The sequence below is a fragment of the Nelumbo nucifera genome, chromosome 2 (assembly GCF_055504915.1).
Source record: "Nelumbo nucifera cultivar China Antique chromosome 2, China Antique-T2T, whole genome shotgun sequence".
Lineage (NCBI taxonomy): Eukaryota > Viridiplantae > Streptophyta > Magnoliopsida > Proteales > Nelumbonaceae > Nelumbo > Nelumbo nucifera.
The window spans coordinates 9,789,743-9,813,121 of NC_142650.1; the positions used below are offsets into that span (position 1 = coordinate 9,789,743).

Below are 23,379 nucleotides of genomic sequence, written 5' to 3' on the forward strand. Positions count from 1 at the left end.
AATTTAATTTATAGTGTTTTCCTTGTTAAGTGAATCCACCAATACATTCAAATTAATTTGAATTTTCATTATTAAGTCAAACCAACCATTCTTGCCATTTATTTGGCCAGGTTGATTGACATGGGACCTATCCCCAACATGCCTTAAAGTGGGTTTGACTAAAATCCCAACAATTGGGATCAAGTGCCATTTGGCAAAGGGATTGGACCCACGTATCATTCAGTCCATTAATCAGCCATTATTTTCTTCTATATTAAATCAAATTAAGCCCGCCCATATCAAATTCTAGTTGCCTTTTAATTGGGATCTACCGAATCATAATTAAAATTTTGGCAATCCGTCATTCAGTGACAAGTTCCAATTTGTAATTTTCTTTCCAATTTGTCAATTTGATCTCCTTCCTCTTAGTGGGCCCAACAACCCTTTTCGATTTTATTTCATGTTGGGCAAAAAAATTATATACCAACATATACACGGTAAAATTTCGCCTGAAAAGCATAAACAATATATCTAACTTCCAATTTTGGATTGCAGCTTCACTAGATCATACGTGGAAACTCCAAATGATTGACAACACTGAATTCACTTCTCCAGCTGATCACACAGGTTGCAGTATCATGTACGCTGATCATCTAATAACACCTTAACAAATCCTACATGCAACAATAACAAACAACTGAATTACCAGTAGCCATGTCTATAATCAAGCAGTAGTCAATATCTCTGAAGAAAAGTTAAAAAAGTGACTTTTGTGTCTAGGGTAGGGCGACAGGATGGAAATTTTAAGTTGAGGACTGGGGAACTTACAAGTCACAACTTGCCAAATGGTACATACTTAAAAGGAACAAAACCCACCATTAGTGGAGTTCTACCTTACAGTGTTTATATCGAAGTTTAGCATGATCAAGGCTGTGGGCACCAACCAGTTTACTGGTTCTGTGGCCCCAGACCTAGGAATGGCAACAGGACGGAGAGCCACACCCCATCCTGGCCAACGGGAGAGAGATTTCTCCATTTCCCACCATTTGTATTGTGTCAAAATTCACTTTATTCTTATTTATTTCATTCCAAAAGAATTCAAAATAAAATAGTTACAATTTATAATCCTACCAAAATAGGTCCAAGTATATTCAAAGTTCAAATACATTCTAACAGATTTAACCATATTTTAAAAAAATATCAACACAAATTCATAAAAAAAAAACACAAATACTCAACATAAATCCCACGTTTTGGGCCTCAAGGCCTTAAACCCACTTATTAAAAACCTAAATATCTATGGGTTGAAATTATATACAGTGTTCTACACAAAAAAAAACAAATAAATTATATACATAGTGGGGATCCCCACAAGGCGAGGAATGCTCTCCCCATCCCCACCCCATCTCTGCGAATGGGAATGAAACTTTCCCCATCCCCGTCCCCATGGGGGAAAAATCATCGCCATCCCCACCCCATTTGGGGCGGATCTCCACAGGAATTGGGGATATGGGGAAAATTGCCATACCTACCCAGACTTAAGTATAAAACATGCATTACTGGGGTTTTCATTGTCTCACAAGTAAAAATATGAGAAAGAACAAAGTAGCAATTAAGCACGAAGTAGTACCATTATCTTGATTCTAAATCCGGCTTATATCACGACCAAATATAAATGTGGTAGCCCAATTGATTGCCACATAAAACCTATTCCTCCAGCTTACCACCCGAGTGAGATATGCTGATCTCCAAATAAACCAACTAATAAATCCTGCAAGAGACAACCCTTTTGCCTCCTGAGGAAGCAGTGTTCTATTTGTCAACCATCCAGTTCAATAATATATAACATAAAGGGATGCGTCTTACAAGAATCTGACCTTACTCTGCCTGAGGTCCACAAGAGCCTTGTATCTGCCAATAGAAGCCATGCTTCCCAAATGCTTATAAACAAATTGGTCCCCTAATTCTATGTCCCTTGCACCATTTGCATGTCCTCCACCAGCTTTACCAATCCTGTTCAATAGATCTGCTAGATATTTTCCTTGCCGCTCAGCAACCTGGTTCAAACACTTTGTTAGGAGAACTAGTAAAACCTTCTCTTACAACTACTATAAAGAATTCTCATGAAACTTCATGAGAATTCAGTATCTTTTCTTGGCTTATGACCCATAAGCAACTCTTCAGACATTGACTTACAAGTACATAAAGCCTTACTTCACTGCATGCTCAATGACTTGCAAAATTCATCATGTATGGTATCTAAACTACATAGAATCATGTTGCAAGTATAGACTATAGAGACACCATTTTATCATCTCTGTAGAAAATGGCATGACATGGACAAGACAACTACAAAAATTAAAGGACCAACCTGAAAGTAAGTTAATATGTTTCTGGGGGATTGCCAAACGGTTATCTCTTGGCTGAAGAAGAGAGAAGATCCTCCTTGGAGGGTGAGGCCGCTGGTCAGACAGGCACTGTTTCCGGGGGATTCCCTGAATACCTCGTTTATGTGGACTCCCAAAAGTGCCAATTATTTGGCTGACTTGCTGGCTAGACTGGGTGTGTCCAAGGATTGTCTGGAGAGGGGTTGCCCAGGACCAGGCTGTAATCTGTAATTTTTTGCCTTACTGTTTATGTTTCTCTTCTACTTCTTCTCTTAAGAAGCAGCTGTGTTTGTTGAGGCTTGCCTTTTGCAGCCAGTTTTGTTGTATCTTGGTTCTTTCAGTTTATCTTTAATGAAAATTTTTTGTTACTTATCGAAAAAGAAAAAAAAGTTTAAGTTAATATGTTTTCTGGTTCAAAAGAAATGGTTTGGGCATGTGCAGAGAAGACTATATACAGTACCCATAAGAAGTGACTTGTTACAAGTTGAAAGGGCTAGAAGATCTAGGAGCAGACTAAAAAGGACATGGTGTTAGTGGTGTTAGTGAAGGGGTATTTCAGTCTTTGTACTTGTTGAGAATGCTGATGTGTACTGTTATGTTAGTTCGAGTGCCTCTTACTTAAAGAAGGGCACTCAAGTCTTTTTCAATAAGTCAATAATATAATAATAGGTCTGGCCGAATCAAGGGATTAACTTTTTTCCCTAATTCGAACCAGCCTTTCTCTCTTTTCTCTCTTCTCTCTTTTCTTCTTTCCTCTCCTACTTCTTGCTGTCTACTTTACTCTACAGTCAACGAACAAGACAGAATTCTATGGCAGGTCAAACTTCAACATGGTATCAGAGCTAGGTTCACCAAATCAGACTTGCTAGAATTCTGCCTTCTGCGCATTCGAATTAGGGTTTCACTTGGGGTTCTCAGTTGTGAGTTGGAGACTGGGAAAAGGGCTGAAAAGGAGTGATCGCCCTCTTCCCTAGGAGGTCTCTATGCCTCCGATTGTGTCGTTGGTGATTGGTTGCTGTGGTTTCTAAGCCCTAGTTAGGGCTGGTACGTGTGGTGCAGTGGTGTCTCAGCCCTTCGTATGGTTGGCCTTCAGGCGATGAGGTAAAGTTTTTTTTATATATTTTTTTTTGTTATGGAATACATGAGAGGTGTAGTACAGTTCGCATGATGGGTTCTCAGATTGCAGTATGCTAGGGTTTATGCTAGGGTTTATTCTGGTTTGTGTGTGATTCGAATGGCAATAGTGTCTACTTAATGGTGAAGCTTCCTATAGTTGTGGATTAATGTTGGTGGTGTTACAAGTGTGGTTTTCAGCTTTTGATATCGCTGAAATCAGTGTGTAGACCTCGGTGAGTAGGGGTTGTGGTGTTGTAGTTTTCAACATTTAATACTGCTGAAATCAGTGTACAGACTTCGGTGAGTAGGGTTTGTGGTGTTGCAGTTCTCAGCTGTTGAAATCAGTGTGCAGATTTCGATGAAGTGTCTGTGTGTAGTGTGCAGTGTGTAGTGCTCCTAATTCAGTGCTCATAATTAAGGGAGTTCGGCAATGGCAGATAACAGTGATAGTAAACCTAGTGTCATGATATCTACTGACTACCTGAATGTCCAAATGACCTCCATTAAACTGAATGGAGAGAATTATGTCCCTTGGGCCAAGTCTGTAGAGGTTTTTCTGAAGGCGAAGAAGAAAGTGAAGCATATAAGAGAGGAGAAACCCCCCGCTAATTCTCAGGAGTATGAAGACTGGGAACAGGAAGATGCACAGATCATTACATGGTTGTGGAACAGTATGGAACCCAAAATCAGTGTGAACTTCATGTTTCTTGACACAGCCAAAGAGGTGTGGGATCATGCCAAGAAACTGTATTCAGGTCAGGATAATACCACTAGGGTATATCAACTGTATCAGGAATACTTCAATCTGCAACAGGGAAATCAGAGCCTTGAGGAGTACTATGCCAATGTGAGGAATATCCGTAATGAGTTAAATGTCTATCATCCTCTCACTTCAGATGTCAAAGTTCAACAGCAACAGCGAGAGCAGCTTGATGTAACACGGTTTCTGGTGGGGCTGAAGTCTGAGTATGAACCAGTACGAGCCCAGATACTAGGGGGATCTGCTCTTCCATCTTTAGAGGAGGTGTTTGCTCGTCTTCGGAGGGCTTCCATTGGATCTATGGACTCTAATGTCTCCGATAAATCAGCATTTGCAGTGTCAAGAGGCCGAGGTGGCAGAAGTGGGACTCGAGGAACCCAGCCTGGCAGGAGTGGTAGTGGTGGATCTACACACATCCGTGGTGGTGGTCGTACTGGAGGCAGAGATTCAGGGGGAGCTCGTGGTAGAGGACGTGGCTCGGGTCCACGGAAGTGTACTCACTGTGGTTTGGATGGACATACCATTAACTACTGCTATGACTTACATGGTCCTCCCTCGACGTGGGCCAACCATGCCATGACTAGTGACACCAGTTTCAGCCCTACACAGGAGAAACGGTCAGCTGACCCGATGCCTTCTACTCCCTCAGATGGTCCAGGCAAGGAGATGGTGAGTGTTCCTCGTGATGAGTATGAGAGGTTTGTTCAATCCAAGTCGCAGCAGAACACAGCTTCCTTTGCACACTCAGGTATGGCTTGTTTGGCATCCACACCCAACCCCTGGATTATTGACTCTGGAGCCTCCGATCACATGACGGGAACTCCAGGTGTGTTTTCATCTCTCACTCATTGCTCAACATCACAATCTGTTACCCTTGCTAATGGCTCCACGTCATCTATCTGTGGTGTTGGTAATGTTGACCTAGACCCTGTATCCCTATCCTCTGTTTTATATGTACCTAAGCTTCCATTTAATCTTATGTCTGTTAGTAAGCTGACCAAGTCACTTAAGTGCTCCATCACTTTTTACCCTTCTATGTGTGTTTTTCAGGATCTCAAGACGGGGATGAAGATTGGTGGAGGGCATGAAGCCGGTGGACTGTATTATCTTGATGGTGGTGGACGAACGTCAACGGCTCTTCAGTCATCCATTTCTCCTCTCCAGTGGCACTGTAGATTTGGTCATCCTTCGCTGAAAGTGTTGCAGTCCTTAGTCCCTTCATTGAGTCAACTTTCTGTTTTAGATTGTGAGTCTTGTCAATTTGGGAAACACCATCGTGTTCCCTTTCGTTCTAGGGTCGATAACCGTGTGTCGAGTCTTTTTTCTTTAATTCATTCAGATGTTTGGGGTCCTTATAAAGTGATGTCATATAATGGATACCGATATTTTGTTATTTTTGTTGATGACTGTTCAAGAATGACGTGGCTCTATTTAATGAAAGAAAGAAGTGAATTATTTTCCATCTTCCAGAAATTTTATGCTGAGATCCGCAATCAATTTGGTGTTCACATCAAAATTTTCCGTTCTGATAATGGTCGTGAATACTTGTCCTCATCTTTTCGAGAATACTTGGACCACCATGGGATTATACACCAAACTTCATGTACCTATACTCCGCAACAAAATGGGGTTGCTGAGAGAAAGAACCGCCATCTTGTAGAAACGGCACGCTCCCTCATGCACCACATGAATGTTCCCAAAACTTTTTGGAGCGATGCAATGCTCACCTCTTGTTTCTTAATTAATCGGATGCCCACGTCTATCCTTGATGGTCGTTCTCCTTTTAGTGTCTTATTCCCCAACATGTCTCCGTTTCCGCTTTCTCCTCGGGTATTTGGGTGTGTCTGCTTCGTTCATAATCTGAGTCCCGGGACTGACAAGTTAGATGCACGTTCCCTGAAGTGTATCTTCCTTGGTTATTCCCGAACTCAGAAAGGGTACAAGTGTTATCATCCTAGTTCTCGTCGTTCCTTGGTATGTGCTGATGTTACATTCTTTGAGTCTACTCCGTTCTTCGTGGGGTCCGGTGCTGCTGCTTCCCCCACATCACCACCTCCTCTTCCTCTTCCTGTGGCTGATCCACCTCCTTTGGTTCCAGTCATGCCTACGTCCTTGCCTCCGGTGCCACCATTGGTTGACCGTCCACCCATCCGTCACGTGTATACACATCGCCCACGTGTACCGGCTGCAGCTCCTCCAGCTTCATCACCGTCGACAGATCCAGCTCCAGCTTCGACACCAGCCTCCGACCTAGATCTTCCTATTGCCTTACGGAAAGGTAAGCGTACTTGCACCCTTCACCCTATTTCCAATTTTGTTTCACTTACCCACCTCTCCGCTTCCCATCGCCAGTTCATATCTTTGTTATCCTCCGTGGTTGTTCCTAAGGATGTCCAGGAAGCCCTTACCTCTCCAGAGTGGTGCCGTGCTATGGAAGAAGAGCTCTCTGCTTTGCATCATAATCACACTTGGGATCTCACCGCTCTTCCTCCTGGGAAGCAGGCTGTCGGTTGTAAGTGGGTGTATAGTGTTAAGTACTTGCCAGATGGTCGTGTTGAGCGCCTGAAGGCGCGGCTGGTTGCCAAAGGGTACTCCCAAACCTATGGCATTGACTACACGGAGACGTTCTCCCCGGTTGCTAAGATAGGATCAGTTCGTGTCGTCATCTCCCTTGCAGCTATGTCTGGTTGGCCTCTCCATCAGCTCGATATCAAAAATGCCTTTTTGCATGGGGATTTGCTCGAGGAGGTCTACATGGAGCAACCACCTGGGTTTGTTGCTCAGGGGGAGGATGGTAAGGTATGTAGACTTAAGAAGGCTATTTATGGACTTAAACAGTCCCCTCGAGCATGGTTTGGTAGGTTCAGTGAGGTGGTCAAGAAGTTTGGTCTGAAACAGTGCCAAGTTGATCACTCTGTCTTCAGTCTTGACTCTTCGGCAGGTAAAATAATATTGGTGGTGTATGTGGATGATATCGTTGTGACTGGGAATGATAAAATGGGCATTGACAGATTGAAGGCATTCCTACAGGAACACTTTCAGACAAAGGACCTTGGCAAGTTGAAATACTTTTTGGGCATAGAGGTAGCAAGATCTAAGCATGGCATTAATTTGTGCCAGAGGAAATATGTGCTTGATTTACTGGAAGAAACAGGATTGTTGGGTACTAAACCGGCTGAGACACCTATGGAAACAAATACGAGGCTGAGCAGTGATATAGGTGAAGTGTTTGAAGAGCCTGGCAGATACCGACGACTTGTAGGCAAACTAAACTATCTAACCATTACTCGGCCAGATATTTCATTTGCGGTTAGTGTGGTGAGTCAGTTCATGCAGAAACCTTTGGTCCCACATTGGAATGCAGTGCTAAGGATTGTGAGGTATCTGAAAGGAGCTCCTGGTCGTGGTTTGCTGTACAGAAGTGGTGGAAAACTGGTAGTAGAAGGATACACCGATGCTGATTGGGCAGGTTCTATGTCTGATAGACGATCTACCACAGGCTATTGCACCTTTCTGGGGGGTAACCTGGTAACATGGAAAAGTAAGAAGCAAACAGTTGTGGCAAGAAGCAGTGCAGAAGCGGAATATAGGGCCATGGCACATACTGCTTGTGAACTAGTGTGGCTGAGGAACCTTCTACAGGAGATAGGATATGACATCAGTACTCCAATGAAGCTCTACTGTGACAATCAGGCAGCGGTTCATATCTCTTCCAATCCAGTGTTTCATGAAAGAACCAAGCACATCGAAGTTGACTGTCATTTTGTGAGAGAGAAGGTGCTGAATGGGGTGATAGAAACTGCATATGTTAGTACGGGAAACCAGTGGGCAGACTTGTTTACAAAAGGCTTGAGTCGGGGGAGAGTGGACTACATATGTAACAAGCTGGGATTATATGATATATACTCACCAGCTTGAGGGGGAGTGTTAGTGGTGTTAGTGAAGGGGTATTTCAGTCTTTGTACTTGTTGAGAATGCTGATGTGTACTGTTATGTTAGTTCGAGTGCCTCTTACTTAAAGAAGGGCACTCAAGTCTTTTTCAATAAGTCAATAATATAATAATAGGTCTGGCCGAATCAAGGGATTAACTTTTTTCCCTAATTCGAACCAGCCTTTCTCTCTTTTCTCTCTTCTCTCTTTTCTTCTTTCCTCTCCTACTTCTTGCTGTCTACTTTACTCTACAGTCAACGAACAAGACAGAATTCTATGGCAGGTCAAACTTCAACACATGGGTTGAGGTAGTGAGGAATGATTTAAGGGCCCATAATTTAACAAAGGACATGACACTGAATAAAACAGTATAGCATAACAGGATTCATGTAGCCAACCCCTTATAGTTGGGACAAAGCTTAGATGGTGATGTGATGATGGTTCTAAAGAGATCTGAATGTACAAAGCTTAATTTCCAAACCATCTATGAGTAGAGGTATAGAGAGAAAAATAGCTCTGTTACATACATCTGTTTAGTTCCTTATTTGGGCAGTAAGATGAAAAAAAAAACCTCATCAGACATCAGGAAAATGTTTGCTCACCAGTTGGTGGTGCTTCTCCTTTGAAGTCATAGACCCTTCTGTTGCTTCTGTAGAGCAATAATTAGGGCTGTTATATTGCTGTTATTTTATTTATTGTGGTCCCCACTGCTGCTGTTAGTTAGTTTCCACTTTATATTTGTTGTTAGGCTGCTGCTAGCAATGTTAATTTTATTAGTTATTTGCTTGTGTAAGCAATAGGGGCATTAGTGTAATTGCAATCTTATATTTTGGTGTTATTATAAATAGCTGAGTGGGGCGGCAACTAAAGCCGTCACTCTTTCTCTCATCTTTCTCTTCTCTCTTCTTTCTTTCTTTCTTCTTCTTTTCTTCTCTGGTTTTTTTTTTCATTAAATTACATCAAGAATTGGACTTATTACAGTCCTGATTTGCCAACTTGGTATCAGTGCCAATCTAGGGTTTCTCATGTGTGTTGTGTCTAATCCAGCTGACCACATGAGAACTTCCTAGGGCTGGAAGCTAGAAAGATCTATCCATCCGCTGATTCTTGGAGGTTACGAGAAGGGTTTAGCAGTTGCCCAAGGGCTTGTAGAGGCTTGGAGAATGTTTGGTAATCAGGAAGAATCAGAGAAGATTAAAAAAGATTAAGATTAGGGTTCAGACTAAGATTGGAAGTGGCGATCAAAAGTTTCTATCTTTCCTTGAGGTCGGCACCAGTCAGAGATAGATTGGACCTATCTAGAAGGAGTGGCTGAGCTTTCCTCTATTTTCTCATAGGTTTCTCTAGGGTTTGTTCTTAACCCTACGATCAGACCCAACTGTGACCTATTTAGAAGGTGCGGTTGAGAATTGTTTCTGTTCTCACAAAGTTTTCTCTAGGGTTTTTCTTAACCCTACGATCAGACCCGACTATTAACACCTTTTGGGTGATTCCTAAATCAGTTTCAGCTTCCAAACCTACTTATCTTGGGTGAGAACTTTTTTTTTTTTTTTTTTTGGGGGGTGGGGGGGAGGGGGATCCCTTTGCTGAGAACTGGTTTCTCTTGATAAACCTATTACAGAAATGGCAGGAGCTGAGTTTAAGACTCAAGGGGAAGGGGGAAGGTGCTTTGGGGGCTGGAAACATGGGAGAAAACAATTTTCAGATTACTACTGTTAAATTTGATGGTTCTAATTACGTGGAATGGGCTCAGTCAGCCATGATGGCGATTGGGGGCAGAGGGAAGTTAGGTTATGTGAATGGAGATGTAAAGAAACCAGCCGGAAGACCCTTCATATGCCAAATGGGTTCAAGAGAACTATTTGGTCATGACTTGGCTGTGTAACTCCATGCAGCCTCATATTAGCCACAATTATTTGTGGTAAAAAACAGCCAAGGAAATTTGGGAAGTGGTGAAGGAAACATACTCTCAACCACTCAATGTTGCTAGGGCCTATGAACTGAAATGTGAAGTAAATAATCTCAAACAAGGGGAGAAGCCAGTTTCAGTTTATTTCTCCACTTTGAAATCTTTATGGCATGAAATTGATCAACTGGAAACTATTGAGTGGGAAAGTCAGAAGGATGCAAAAACCTATAGAAAACAAGTTGAGACCAACCGGGTTTTTGAGTTCCTAGATGGTTTGAATTCATAGTATGATAGTGTGAGACAACAATTACTCACAAGGGAGAGTGTGACCTTATCTCAAGCCTATTCTCTAGTGCCTATTCCCTGGCAGCCGTGAAACCAAAATTTGGGGGTGACAAGGAAAGGGACATAAAGGAGGATAAGAATGATTTAGTTTGTGGCCACTGTAAGAAGCCGAAGCATACCAAGGACACTTGTTGGAAGTTATATCCACATTTAATGCCAACAAAGCTCAGAAATAAAAAGGGGAATGCCAACATGGCTATTAGTACTAATGGTGCATCCTCTTCTAGCACAAGAGCCACATCCCTAGACACTTTAGCTGCTGTCCGAGCTGCTCTGACTTAGTTAGAAAGTGAAGTTGGTACTTCAGCCCCCTCATCTCAGCCACTGATTACATCTGCTACTCCTACTTTGGCATTTGCTCATTCGGGTACACGAGCATCAGCATATCATGTTTCAGACCCAGGTAACAATGGACCTTGTTGGGTCATAGATTTAGGTACATCTGACCACATGACAGGCTTATCTTCTCTGCTTACTACTTATTGCTTATCCTCTGGTAGAGATAGAGTATCCACTGCTGATGGATCCCTTGTTCCCATCTCTAGGAACGGAAACATTAGATTATCGGATGCCATCTCCTTGTCCTCAGTTTTGCATGTTCCTAAACTTAGTACTAACTTGTTGTCAGTTAGTAGCATCACTAAAAATCAAAACTGTTCAGTGACTTTTTTCCCTAATTGATGTGTTTTTCAGGACTTGGAGACAAGAAAGGTGATTGGGATTGGCCGTGAGACGAATGGAATCTACCTGATTGGAGAGTGTTTGCATGGGGAAGATAAAGAAGTTGGAAGGTCTTTTGTTTCTCAACCTGAGTCAGATTATGCTTTGGCATAATCGGTTGGGTCATTTGTCTTTTAAGTCTTTAAGGAGTTCTTTCCCAGTTTGTTTAAGTCAATCCATATGTTCAGTTTAAAATGTGAAAGCTGTAAACTTGCAAAGCATTTTAGAACAACCTATTCTTTGAGCAATAAAAGAAGTACTATTCCTTTTGAAATTGTGCATATTAATGTTTGGCGACCATATCATATCACTGCTATGGGGGGATACCGATACTTTCTGTTGTTTGTTGATGATTATAATTGTTTTTCATGGGTTTATCTTATGCATGTTAGACAGTGTATGCCCTTAGCTCCAATCAGATTGATGTACTTTTGACATTTATTATAAATGAATAGTAGTACATAATTGATTCATGTTATATATGGTATGTTTCTGTGTAATACCCTTAAACTGGACACTTATGAGAGTCGTGTTAGTTTAGAATCTTCACAGCCGTTGGATAAACCTGGGGAGGTTTATCCTGCCAAGGCTGACACTAATGTGTTGCCAAGTCGGTTGGGGTGGCTTGTCTCAGCTACCAGGGTGAGACCCGAAGCACATGTAGTGTGGGTTTGCTTGAAACTCTGAACCGGACAATTTTCCAGTTATGCCTTGGACCTTGTAGACAGATGGGCAAAACTGGAAAGTTATACCTAACCCCTAGATTCGATTATGGTACTGCACTAGGTGTTGGATTGGGTTGTCTTTGATATGCCAATCAGTGAGATCCTTAGCGGGGGTCAAAACCTAGGTATGCTGGGGCAGTCTAAGAATTTACCTGAGTGGGTGATCATAGTGACAGAATCAGCCCCTTTATCGGACAAAGTGAATGATCGGGGACTGCACTCTCTCTGATGGAAACCAAAACTTCCGGCAGTCGATTTCAACCGTGTTGAGATTTGTTTTGCAAAATATATTTATATATAGATATACATATATTATGTTTTTATAAAAAAGGTTTGCAAAAGGTTTTAATTCCCGGAATCCATCATGAGCAGAGAGTGCAACACTGCACCTTGCAGCCGAGGGAGAGGTCATCTCTTGTCGAGCAGTGTTTGATCATTATGGGCTGAGAGGTTAAGTGTAAGACCATTTAGGGCTTTTACCTGATGGGCTAATCTCACTTAAGTCCATAGTCCTTGGGCCTTCATAAGGTGGCTGGACCCAGGGACCATTTAGTGTAAATGTTGGGTCTGCTAAGAGCCCATACTGATGGGCTCAGGGGCTCACTATGTTCAGCAGTGAATTCAGCTAGGCCTTGTAACAGAGGCTAGGCTGAACCCATATGGATTTTGTGGAGATCAAGGTTAGGGCCCCATGCCATACAAAGAGAGCCAAGCTAGCTAGCAAATAAAAAGGGAAGTGAGCCTGATAACTTAATGGGCCTAAAGCCCAATTCGAACTAGGCCAATTAGATTAATAAGAGATGGGAAAGTTGAGTTTAGATCTGCTTCTAGATCGGCAAGAGGATAAGATATGTCTTAACCACTTAGGAGTTCAGATCCAAATAAAGATTTGGATCAAAGAACCCTCTCCTGATATGATTAGGAAGCTGATCCAGAAGGATTATAAATAGAGGGAGAAATCCTTCTATTAAACGCTTTTTGCAAAACCCAGTTCTTTCCTCTGTTCTTGCCGCCCTACCCAATTCGATATCCATAGTCTTGGATTGATCAAGAATTGTTCTTGATTCTGATTTTTGCTAGAAAAATTAGATATGAAGTTGTGCTCACATCCCCTGCGTGATTCTTGCTGAAGGATTGTAGTTCTTGCTGAAGAACTGCTTTGCTGATCCTGCTTCATCCTAAGCTGTGTCATCTTCAGTGGAGGTGAAATTTGGTACCCTCTTTGGGCATTCAGATAATGCCAAAGAGTATTTTTCAAAACCCTTGGCCTCATATTTCCTTGACCATGGGGTCATTCATCAGAGCATTTGTTCCCATACACCTTAGCAAAATGGAGTTGTTGAGAGGAAGAATAGGCATATATTGGAGGTAGCTAGAAGAGTTATGCTAAACTCCAATGTTCCTATACGTTTCTGGGGGGGATGCTATCCATATAGCTGCGTACCTCATCAACAGGGTTCCTTCTTGGGTCCTAGACATGAAAATTCCATTCAGCCTCTTATATCCGGATGAGGACTTGTTCACTGTTCCCCTTAAAACCTTTGGATGTACTTGTTTTGTTCAGATTTGGACCTCATCGTTCTAAGTTTGACCCTAAAGCTTCCAAATGCATATTTCTTGGGTATGCACAAAATCAAAAGGGATATTGTTGCTATGAACCTACTTCTGGGAAACGATTTGTTTCTATGGATATGACCTTCTTTGAGGATGTTCCCTACTATCATAGAGTTTCTTCTCATGGGGAGAGTAGTGAGATGGGTTCACCCACATCAGAAATTCCTTTACCTGTCCCAATCACTGAAGGATGAGGAGGGTTGTCATAAGTGTAAGGAGTTAATGGTGTTTCATAGGTAGTGGAGATAGGTTGATTTCGGTCCTCAATAGTCCAGGCCAACTCCAGTTTCCTCCGTGGCTCCAAATCTAGGTACCACAACTCCCTCACATCCTACTACAGATGAGATACCTCCCATCATTGAGCCTAATGAGATGCCTCCCATTACTGAGCCTTCACCTCCTTTGGATGATCTTGATCTTCCAATTGTTGTTCGCAAAGGGAAATGCTATTGTACTTCATCTACAACACATTGTATTTCTCAGTTTCTGACTTATGACCATTTGTCTCTATTCTATAAGTCCTTTTTGGCATCTATTTCTACTATTCCCAGTCCTAGGACAATGCAAGAAGCCTTGTCAATACCAGAGTGGAAGGATGCCATGAAAGTAGAAATGGATGCTCTTCTCAAAAAACAATACATGGGAATTAGTTGATTAGCCAAAAGGGAAGAAACCGATCGGGTGTAGATGGGTGCTTACAGTGAAACATAATGTTGATGGCTCTGTTGAGAGCCAGATTAGTTGCAAAGGGGTTCACACTGACTTATGGCATAAACTACTTGGAGACTTTTGCACCGGTAACCAAGATGAACACTATCAGAGTTTTATTGTCCATTGCAGCAAATTTCTCATGACCATTGTTCCAAATGGATATTAAAAATGCCTTCCTCAATGGTGATTTGCAAGAGAAGGTATACATGGAGTTACCTCTCGAATTCTACAATATAGAAGCAGGGAAGAAGGTCAGTCGGTTGAATAAAGTCTTATATGGATTGAAACAATCACCAAGAGAATAGTTTGATAGATTTAGACTAGCTCTTGGAAAATTCATCAGATCACACTCTTTTCATTAAGAAAACAGACTCCTCCTTGACTCTATTTGTTGTTTATGTGGATGATATTGTGGAGACAGGGAGTGATACCCATGAGATTGACTTTCTTAAACAACTGCTTCACCAAGAATTTGAAGTCAAAGACTTGGGAGAACTGCATTATTTCTTGGGTATTGAAGTAACCTGGTCCAAACATGGGATTTTTGTCTCCCAAAGGAAGTATGTTCTTGATCTTCTAGAGGAAACTGGAAAGCTAGGTGTTAAACTAACTGACACACCCATTGAACAAAACCACAAGATTAGAACTGAAGGTGGACAGCCCCTTGAAGACATGTTTCAGAGGTTGGTAGGAAAACTATTTTATCTGTGCCTCACCCGACTAGACATTTCTTATGCAGTCAATGTAGTTATCCAACACATGCATTCCTCCAAAACCACTCACCTTCTTGCAGTTGAGAGGATCCTTTTTTACCTAAAGAGATGTCCAGGCAGAGGCATACTCTTCAAAAATAATAGTCACATGAAGATAAAAGTCTACACAAATGTTGATTAAGCTGGGTGTGTTGATGATAGGAGGTCTACTTCTGGGTATTGTGCCTTGGTAGGAGGCAACCTTGCCTCTTAGAGGAGTAAGAAACAAAATATTGTAGCACGTTCCAGTGTTGAAGTAGAATACAAATTTATGACAAATAGTGTGGCTGAAGTATTATGGTTGAGGTCCTTGTTTGAGAAACCAGGAATTGCTTATGAGAAGCCTCTGATGCTATATTGTGATAATTAGGCTGCTATTAACATTGCCCACAATCCAGTACAGCATGACAAAACTAAACATATTGAGGTGAATCGACACTTTATTAGGGAGAGAGTTGCCTCTCAAGAAGTGTGTCTTCCATATATTGCCTCTGATATGCAGCTTGCTGATCTCTTCACCAAGGAAGTTACATGGGTCAAGTTGGAAACAGATTTACGCAAGTTGGGAATGATAAATATCTAGTGTAGAGATGTAGAGCAATAATTAGTGCTGTTATTTTATTTATTGTGGTCCCAGCACTGCTGTTGTTAGTTAGTTCCCACTTTATATTTGTTGTTAGGCTGCTGTTAGCAATGTTAGTTTTATTAGTTATTTGCTTATGTAAGCAGTAGGGGCATTAATGTAATTGCCATCTTATATTTTGATGTTATTATAAATAGCTGAGTGGGGTGGCAACTAAAGCCATCACTCTTTCTCTCATCTTTCTCTTCTCTCTTCTTTCTTTCTTTCTTTCTTCTTCTTCTTCTTCTCTGGTATTTTTTTCATTAAATTACATCAAGAATTGGACTAATTACAGTCTGGATTTGCCAACTGCTTCCATCACTGACACATACATCTGTTGAGTTCCTTGAATTTCTCATGGTTGTGGACTTTTGATGTCTCATCTTTCAGATAAACATACTAGGATTTCAGACTGATGTTTCATCTATTACTCTTTGCTCAACCGCTCCTTTACAAAATTTTCTTTTGATAATTGCTCCTTTACAGCATTTCACAGTGTAGAGTATAAGCTTTCCCCACGACAATCATATACCTCCCTTACTAGCATAGTTTTCTCCTTCCATTCATTTTCCATCTGTCTTCATAATTTGGTTCAGCAGCTTATCAGCCTAAGGCAAGTCAAGCTTACCAATGCATTCAAACTTTTTATAGGGATAGTACCTGGAATAATGCCTTTCCAATTTCATCTTCATCAAACCTTTTTAACTTTACAGACCCTAGTTATACATAGATACCTATTATGTCCAATTTCAGATTCTCAATGGAGCTACTATTTTCCTTTTATACTTGAAAACTAAGTGTAGTTCATTTAATAATCTACAAAAAGTAGCTGCTCTAACTTCCCTTAGCTATCATCACTCTTAATAAAACCCTTATAAAAATTCCATATTCCTTGCTTCTAATGTATCAAAATGAACCTACCATTTATCCTTGTAAGCTTCTTAGTATCCTTTTCCTTTTCTTTATACCCAACTTATAAGAAAGATCACCATAAGTCTTAAGCTAAGCTTCGCTTACTGGTTCTTTTGGTTCCTTTCTAGCACTTTTAACTTTTTTTTTCTAGTTTAGAGTACCCAATTAAACCTTGTTTTTGGTAATTGATTGAACTTAATTCATCAACAGGTTCTACTAGATAATTGCCTTTTTCTCTCTAAGAACCTCCATAGCCCCTCTTTCAACACAGTAACCATCTAACTGATCATAACGTTAGGTTATTCTTACAATTTCCACCTCCCTCTAGTAATTTGTCTCTAAATATCTTGTACTTTATCATTCTCGTTTCCACTGTCCAGTGCTAATGTAAAGACCTGAAATTATTAGCGTATGTTTTGTGATCTGGCTCTCTCTTTGGGTAGTCTTGCCATCTTGGTATTGATCATTCTATCCTCATAAATCATAATAAGAACAAGAAAATTTGTTCATAACCTAATTGTGTCTATTTTTAAAATCTAATAGGTGCTGTTCTCTACCTTACAATGAAAAGGACACATTTGATATTTAAGAAATTCATTGTTCTTCGAAATTAGCCCCATCCATATTTAGGCACAGCTACCTATTAATGTTTCATCGGATGCTACTTGAGGTGCTACCAACAACTTCCATACAGCCTGCAGCCCAAAGCCTACTTTGATAACATTTTGCCCGTTTGGGAGGGCTTCAGCTTTGATTGAGCTGCTTTCACTGAGCCACTTTGAAGAAGCTACAAAACTAGCTTCACCAGAAAGTTGGTTTTATGGCTGAATGAAAGCATATTGGGGCTTTCCAGGTTTTTCACCAAGCATAGTCTATAGGCTTTGTGTGTGGGGTCCATCTTGCAAATCTGGAAGCCGCTGTATGAAATCCCTCTCAAACAGGCACTTTCGTTGTGAAGTCAACGAAAGTGGCTACAGCTAGATGATGTAATCAATCAAAAAGTGAACTGGGGACTTTTCTGAGATTGTTCATTTCAGTTGACAAATTTGTGTACTGTACTTCTCACACTCTTCCTGCCCCTCTCAGTCTCAGTTTATTAAAAAGAAAGTAAGCAAGAAAGGTAAGTTATTGATAGTTTGATAACAATCTTATGAATTGACTATTTCACATGGATCCTAGGGACCCAGGTTCCTCCTGCATGATATAACTCCTAAATTTCTAATCCAAATTTAGAAATATCTTAATCTATTAGAATCATTCACACTTGATTATGAACCATCAAATTAAGTGCTAGACTGTGGAACAATATGATTCTCCCACTCATATTTAAGGGATAACTGAACATCAGACCCTATATGCTTGTTATCATTTACCAGCTATCTGAATCAATGTTTTCGAACCGTCGTTGACCCAGACAGTCAGACCGCTCGGCCTGGGAACTGTCCAGGCAACCAGTTCCGTTTTACCCCAAACCCGGTGCCTGCCAAAACTGTTGAATTGGTCAGTGACCCGTCGACCCGGACGGTCGAACCATCGACCCGTTCAATGGTTTTGGCCATTTTATTTTAATTTTTTGTCAGAACAGGCCATCCGTTCAAACCAGACGGTCGAACCGTTGACCCAGAAACCGGTGGCCAGAACGGTTCCGGTTCCGGGTTGTTTTTTGAAACATTGATCTGAATTAATTTCACACCTGTATGAGACATGAGAACATAACACTTCTACCCATTTTTGAGCTATCTATATTAAAAGAACAGAAGGTGAATCCCCAGCCCTAACAATTCATTGTCCAAGGGAGAAAAGATTGGAAGAGTTTGGACATTTAAAGAGTGAAAAAATCGGAGAATCTCTACATTCTAGACTGTCAGAAGGTGAAAAAATTGTCTTGACGAAGAAAAGAGTGAGCCAAGTGCAATCAAAACTTCCGAGAAGAATGCAATTTTGGAGTTAAAAGAATCAATGAATGCACTCCAGGGTATGACAGAATCCAACAGTATCTCTAGTATGGTAAGAAGATTCAGGAATCGAAGAGATAATCAAACTGTCAGAGCAATGAAAGCTTTTGCCATTCTAAAAGATGGATTTTTCGGGATTGGGCCCAGCAAGAAGGTAAAGAAGCCAAGAGGAACTAGCAAGAGGAACAAATTAGATCTAGTTCAAACCATGGGGGAAGTTGGCATTTTGGCTTGAGATGATTTTCTTTGGGTTTGGGGGGACCAAAATTGTACTTGGGAGGGTTCTAAAGGGAGTTGGCGTTTCTGGTGGATTTTTTATGTGATTTGGAATGCCACGGCACGGGAGTTGATTGTGGGTGATCATTATCTTTGCTGAAGTTGGGAGATATTTTTCTTTGTTTTGTTTGGGTTGATAAGGGTGTATTGAGAGGGGTTTTTGTTCTTCATTGTAGTCTTGTTTATTTAGGGAAGCTTTGTTTTTATTTCTTCTTTCGGGTGACTGCTGGTCACCTCCTTCGTATCTTCTTTTTTCTTTTTTCAATAAACTTTATTTTATTACCAAAAAAAATTGACCTTTTGGTTCAGAACCATCAGTAAGTTCATGAATGCATACCCTATTGGACCATGTTGTGAAATGCAATTATATCAACCAAAAAAAAATAGTTAATTCATCTTTGGACTTTAGCATCTCAACTAGGGAGTAGAAATCATAACGAGTTTAAGTTTTTCATAACAAACCTGAGCCAGAGCTGGAAGTACTGGTTTTCCAGTACTTTCAAGAAACCCACTACAATCACCAATTGAGAACACATCCTGCACAGAAGGAACTCGTAACCACTCATCTACACCAATCCTGTCAACATAGAAGTAAAGTATCATATATAAAAAACTCCAAAGCATATAAATTCTTTATTCAAATAGAATCTTTAGAGAGTTAACATAAGGAAGTAGTGAAATCTAGAAATAACTGCAGCTCCACAGGGTCAATGATACCTTCCACCTTGAGTTTTTGGAAGTTGTAAAGAGTTTATGAAAGGTGAGGGACCAACACCAGTAGACCACACTAGCAACCCATAAGGAACCTCTGTTCCATCATTGAGAATTACTTTGTGGGATTTCACATCCTTGACAACTCCACGGACAAGACGAACTCCTGACTGAAAATAAATGCAACACACTTGTAAAGAATATGCTAAAAGAAACATTTCCCAACTAAATATGATATAACACATCATGACTAGCTACTAACATGATCGTGTTGGTATTAAGAAAATGATTACTACAGCATTTAATATGATACATTTATATATGCAACAGAATTAAAGTGGTTATGCGGATACCCAATTAAAATCAGGGATTTGAGCCATCATTTCAAGTTACAATTTGGCCATAATAGATTAAATGATCAATTATAATAAAGGAGAATGAAGAATATGCATAATTTATTATTCACCTCTTTTTTTGCTTGATTATTAAGCATTGATCTTTACTGATCAACTTATACCAAAAGGTACTTCTGTAATTGAACTAAAGGAGTTTATGTCCAATACACAGTCACAAAAGTCACACTGCAGACCAATTACCTTCAAACCTTTACAGATATCAGAAAATAAGAAATGGAACACCAAAAGTGCATAGATTACCTAAAAGCTAAAAGCGTGCTAGCTAAAACAGATGAAATCTTAGCCTAAACAAAATGATTTGGAAGTTTAAAGCTACTTTGCAAACTTGCAAGGCCAAGCCTTGAGGCATAAACCTCACAAAACTTTTAAAACTCTGGTTCTAATATAGATCAATCGGTTGTAAGATAGTGGATATTAACACCATCTTCATTATTAGGAACTTCCTTGCATCACAAATAAATAAAGAGCAATATCCTTCAATGCCCGAACTGGTCACAGTTCTGGGTTCTCCTTCATAAATCTTAAATGACCCTTCTCACCTGTCAATCTATCAAATCAGTTCTTCCCTTCATTTTAAATGGTAATTTGAACTGTGAATATCAGTTTGTAACCTAGGTGCAAGTTTGTCAAATATAAGGATGGCCGTTGTCATTTAACAGCATTCTTAATGTGGACTCCAGTTGGACTTACTTCAAATGATTAAATCAGAGAAACTTTTCAACAGGGTAGTAAGAAATGTGTCACTAACCATAACTCTGTAACTATTGAGGTTACCACCCCATCATTCTGCACTGCTGATTTTAATTCCTAATTCCACAATCTACATGACATATAATTAACGTTAGAAGGGTGTGGTGCATGCATGGTGTTTCTTCTAGAATGAAAACTTCACAAAGTTTTAGAGAAAAATGAAGAAGTTTATCTATGATCAAACAAGTTGCAAGGGATTGTTCTTAATGATAGAACTAATAGAAGATGACCATCAATTATTTGAAACCTTGTAGAAATTGAAAAACTCTTACCTTAGTCAACTGCTTTGTGGCATATATACGCAAGCTATCATCAAAGGATGACAGAATCTCATTTGCCTGTGAAGACAGGAAGTATTGTGAGTTTATCACAGTTACAATTTCATCCTTACACAGTTTTAGCAATTTTTAGATGGGTCACCAAAGCAGTTAGACAATTCCATCCATCTAGTGTTTGACCCAAAGAATTCGATCCAATGAAAAGGGAAAAAGCAAAAGGAAGAATTTAGATTGATAGTTCAATCCTTACAGCTTCCAGGAACAAACCTCAATCAGAGTCACATGAATGTAATCTTTCACATGGGCATATCTTTGATGAACGTCTCTTATGATGAAGTCACTAAGTTCACCACTGAATTCAACACCAGTTGGACCACCTCCTACAACAACACAGTGTAAAAGTCTCTTCTTTTCTTCATCCAAAACCCCTGCATTCATGCCAAATTATCAATACAGTGAAATAGGAGATTCATGAACCTGATGTACTAGAGGACAATAAAGAAATTGTCAGTGAGAAGTATAGAATGATGGCTCTTATTATTTAAGATCTTTACGGTGACATACCAGGGACATCAGAGAGCATTAGATTTAGGAGTAACTTTCTACGTATCTCCTGAGCATGAGAAACTTCACGAAGAAATATTGCATTTTCTTTCACACCTTGGATTCCAAAAGTAGAAGCCTCTGCGCCCGATGCAATGACCAACTTATCATATGAAATCTTAAAATCCAAAGGCTCTAAGTTTTTTGCTCCATCAGTAATAGTCTTGCAGTGCACCTTAACCATAACCAAATAAACACTTTAAGAAACCCAACAGCTATTTCTTACAACTTGATGAACAATAATTCCAAAAACTAAAAGATTTTCAAAAAATCTCAAAGATAAATCAAAAAATTCTGCATATAAATGCTACTAATTCAGATCCACGTCAAATCCCTTCCTGCTCCCCTTCCTGTGCATAATCTGAAATCAAATGCACAGAACCTAATCACGGCGCAGATTGTCAAACAATCGAACTACAAGTACCCAAAAGTGTTGAAGTTCTCCAAGAATACTCTTTATCTAACTTTTTGGTGGGATGAATTAGTTTTGAGATGAAGCATATGGACAAATGTCAAACAATTGAGTTACATAAATCAAGTTTCTAATACTGATCAGAATGTAAATTAGAAGATATGCACTATTTAGTCAAAACTTTGTGTGGATTTCCTAGGTTACTTAACTACTTAACTTTTCTTTCAAACGTGGTCGATGTAGTCTTTTTGTCAAGCAACCAAAGAAAATCACAAGGAGCTAAAACCAGAAATCCCGAATTGCATCCATTAAGCTCAGTAACAGTTCAGCAGGGACCAAAAATTGTCCAAATTAATGAAATATGAAGAAAGAAGTAACAAACCACATGATTATCGGTATCGACGCCCTTGCAATGAGCAAGAAAGAAGTAGGAGCCTGGTGCTCGTGATATTGCTGGTTGAATCCTTCCAATGGGTTCGGCTACCGATCGAAACTCAAGAGTCCCAACACAAGTGGAGGCCAATAAAGGAGTAAAGACCATATGGTTCCGAGGCGACACGCAGGCGACGTCATAGATATTGGTATCGATACCTTTCATGAGACGGCAACCAGCCCAACCAGAACCCAGAACCACAATCCTCGGCTTTTCATCGGGCTTTGTCGGCTCGAGACCAGAGTACCGAGGGATGTTCGAAGATGAGCCTTGAAGGTTTGGCTCGGAGGTGAAATGCTTCAAAGATGTGGGTAGAAATAGCAAAGATGTGTTCCTGGTTCTGGGATTGATCGATGATGACCCGACGTGAATGAGGTTTCTCAACCAAGTCATTGTGTCTATGCGCGTTTCTCTTCTTTCCTGTATTGAATTCTGTGATTTTACATGGAAACGAATATAAGAGAAAAACAGAGCGTCAGGACGAGTAAAATCTCTGCCAAATTTATAATCTTGACTTCTTCCTTCTTTCTATTGAATCTTTGTGAGTTATCAATTACGCAGAACGTATTTGACTCGGGACCTGTTGATCGCCCTGCTGTGCATAAACGGATTACGTAACCGATCACGAATGAACATGTGGGGAGAATCAGATCCAGACAACACTACCGACTGATGGTGTCCTCGGAGACGCGGGATTCCTAAGTAGGACACTACTAACTAATGGTGGATCAGTTGAATTGAAATCGGATTTACTATTCATATCTCACAGTACATTTCAACCGTGCATTAAGAACATCTTTCCATGAATGATAAAATCAAATACTGGAGATGTGCTCAGTGCACGACTGAAAGCGCTGTGAGGTTGGTGTGACCGTGTGAGGCAAAAAAAAGGGAAATTTTCGAGTACACTGTACTTTGCCTCGAGTGATAATATCCAAACTGTTAAAATGTGATAATCCAGTGCCTGAATTTTTAAAATGTGGCATTTGAAAAGTTAAAAATGTCTTTTGAATGTCATCTAATTCTCTTTATCAACCATTCAAACGTTGATAAAAAACCGAA

At 40.3% G+C, this 23,379-nt stretch overlaps 1 protein-coding gene across 2 annotated transcripts; it reads right to left on the reverse strand.

Annotated features, from left to right (window-relative positions):
• Window positions 1–289: 289 nt before the first annotated feature.
• LOC104594915 (internal alternative NAD(P)H-ubiquinone oxidoreductase A1, mitochondrial-like) lies at window positions 290–23,088 on the reverse strand. Of its 2 annotated transcripts, XM_010255466.3 has the most exons (9): window positions 22,267–23,088; window positions 21,434–21,647; window positions 21,137–21,297; window positions 20,864–20,929; window positions 19,432–19,595; window positions 19,177–19,291; window positions 1,857–2,036; window positions 1,610–1,775; window positions 290–653 (listed from the first exon to the last, which is right to left on the reverse strand). In XM_010255466.3, exons 1-8 carry the CDS (start codon window positions 22,708–22,710, stop codon window positions 1,623–1,625), a joined length of 1,497 nt encoding a protein of 498 aa, XP_010253768.1. In that variant the 5' UTR covers window positions 22,711–23,088; the 3' UTR covers window positions 290–653; window positions 1,610–1,622. The 2 variants fall into 2 exon arrangements, with proteins under 2 accessions (XP_010253768.1, XP_010253769.1); XM_010255467.3 differs by lacking the exon at window positions 1,610–1,775 and having other exon boundaries at window positions 22,267–23,024.
• Between the last annotated feature and the right edge of the window lie 291 nt (window positions 23,089–23,379).

What these genes read in the sequence shown, in the direction of transcription:
- LOC104594915 (XM_010255466.3), bottom strand. Translation starts at nt 22,710, where the DNA reads ATGACTTGGTTGAGAAACCTCATTCACGTCGGGTCATCATCGATCAAT. An exon ending in CCACAAAGCAGTTGACTAAG is followed by an intron (nt 19,596 to 20,863) that starts GTAAGAGTTTTT and finishes ATTTATTTTCAG; the next exon opens with TCAGGAGTTCGTCTTGTCCG. An exon ending in TGGACCTCAGGCAGAGTAAG is followed by an intron (nt 1,776 to 1,856) that starts GTCAGATTCTTG and finishes CTGCTTCCTCAG; the next exon opens with GAGGCAAAAGGGTTGTCTCT.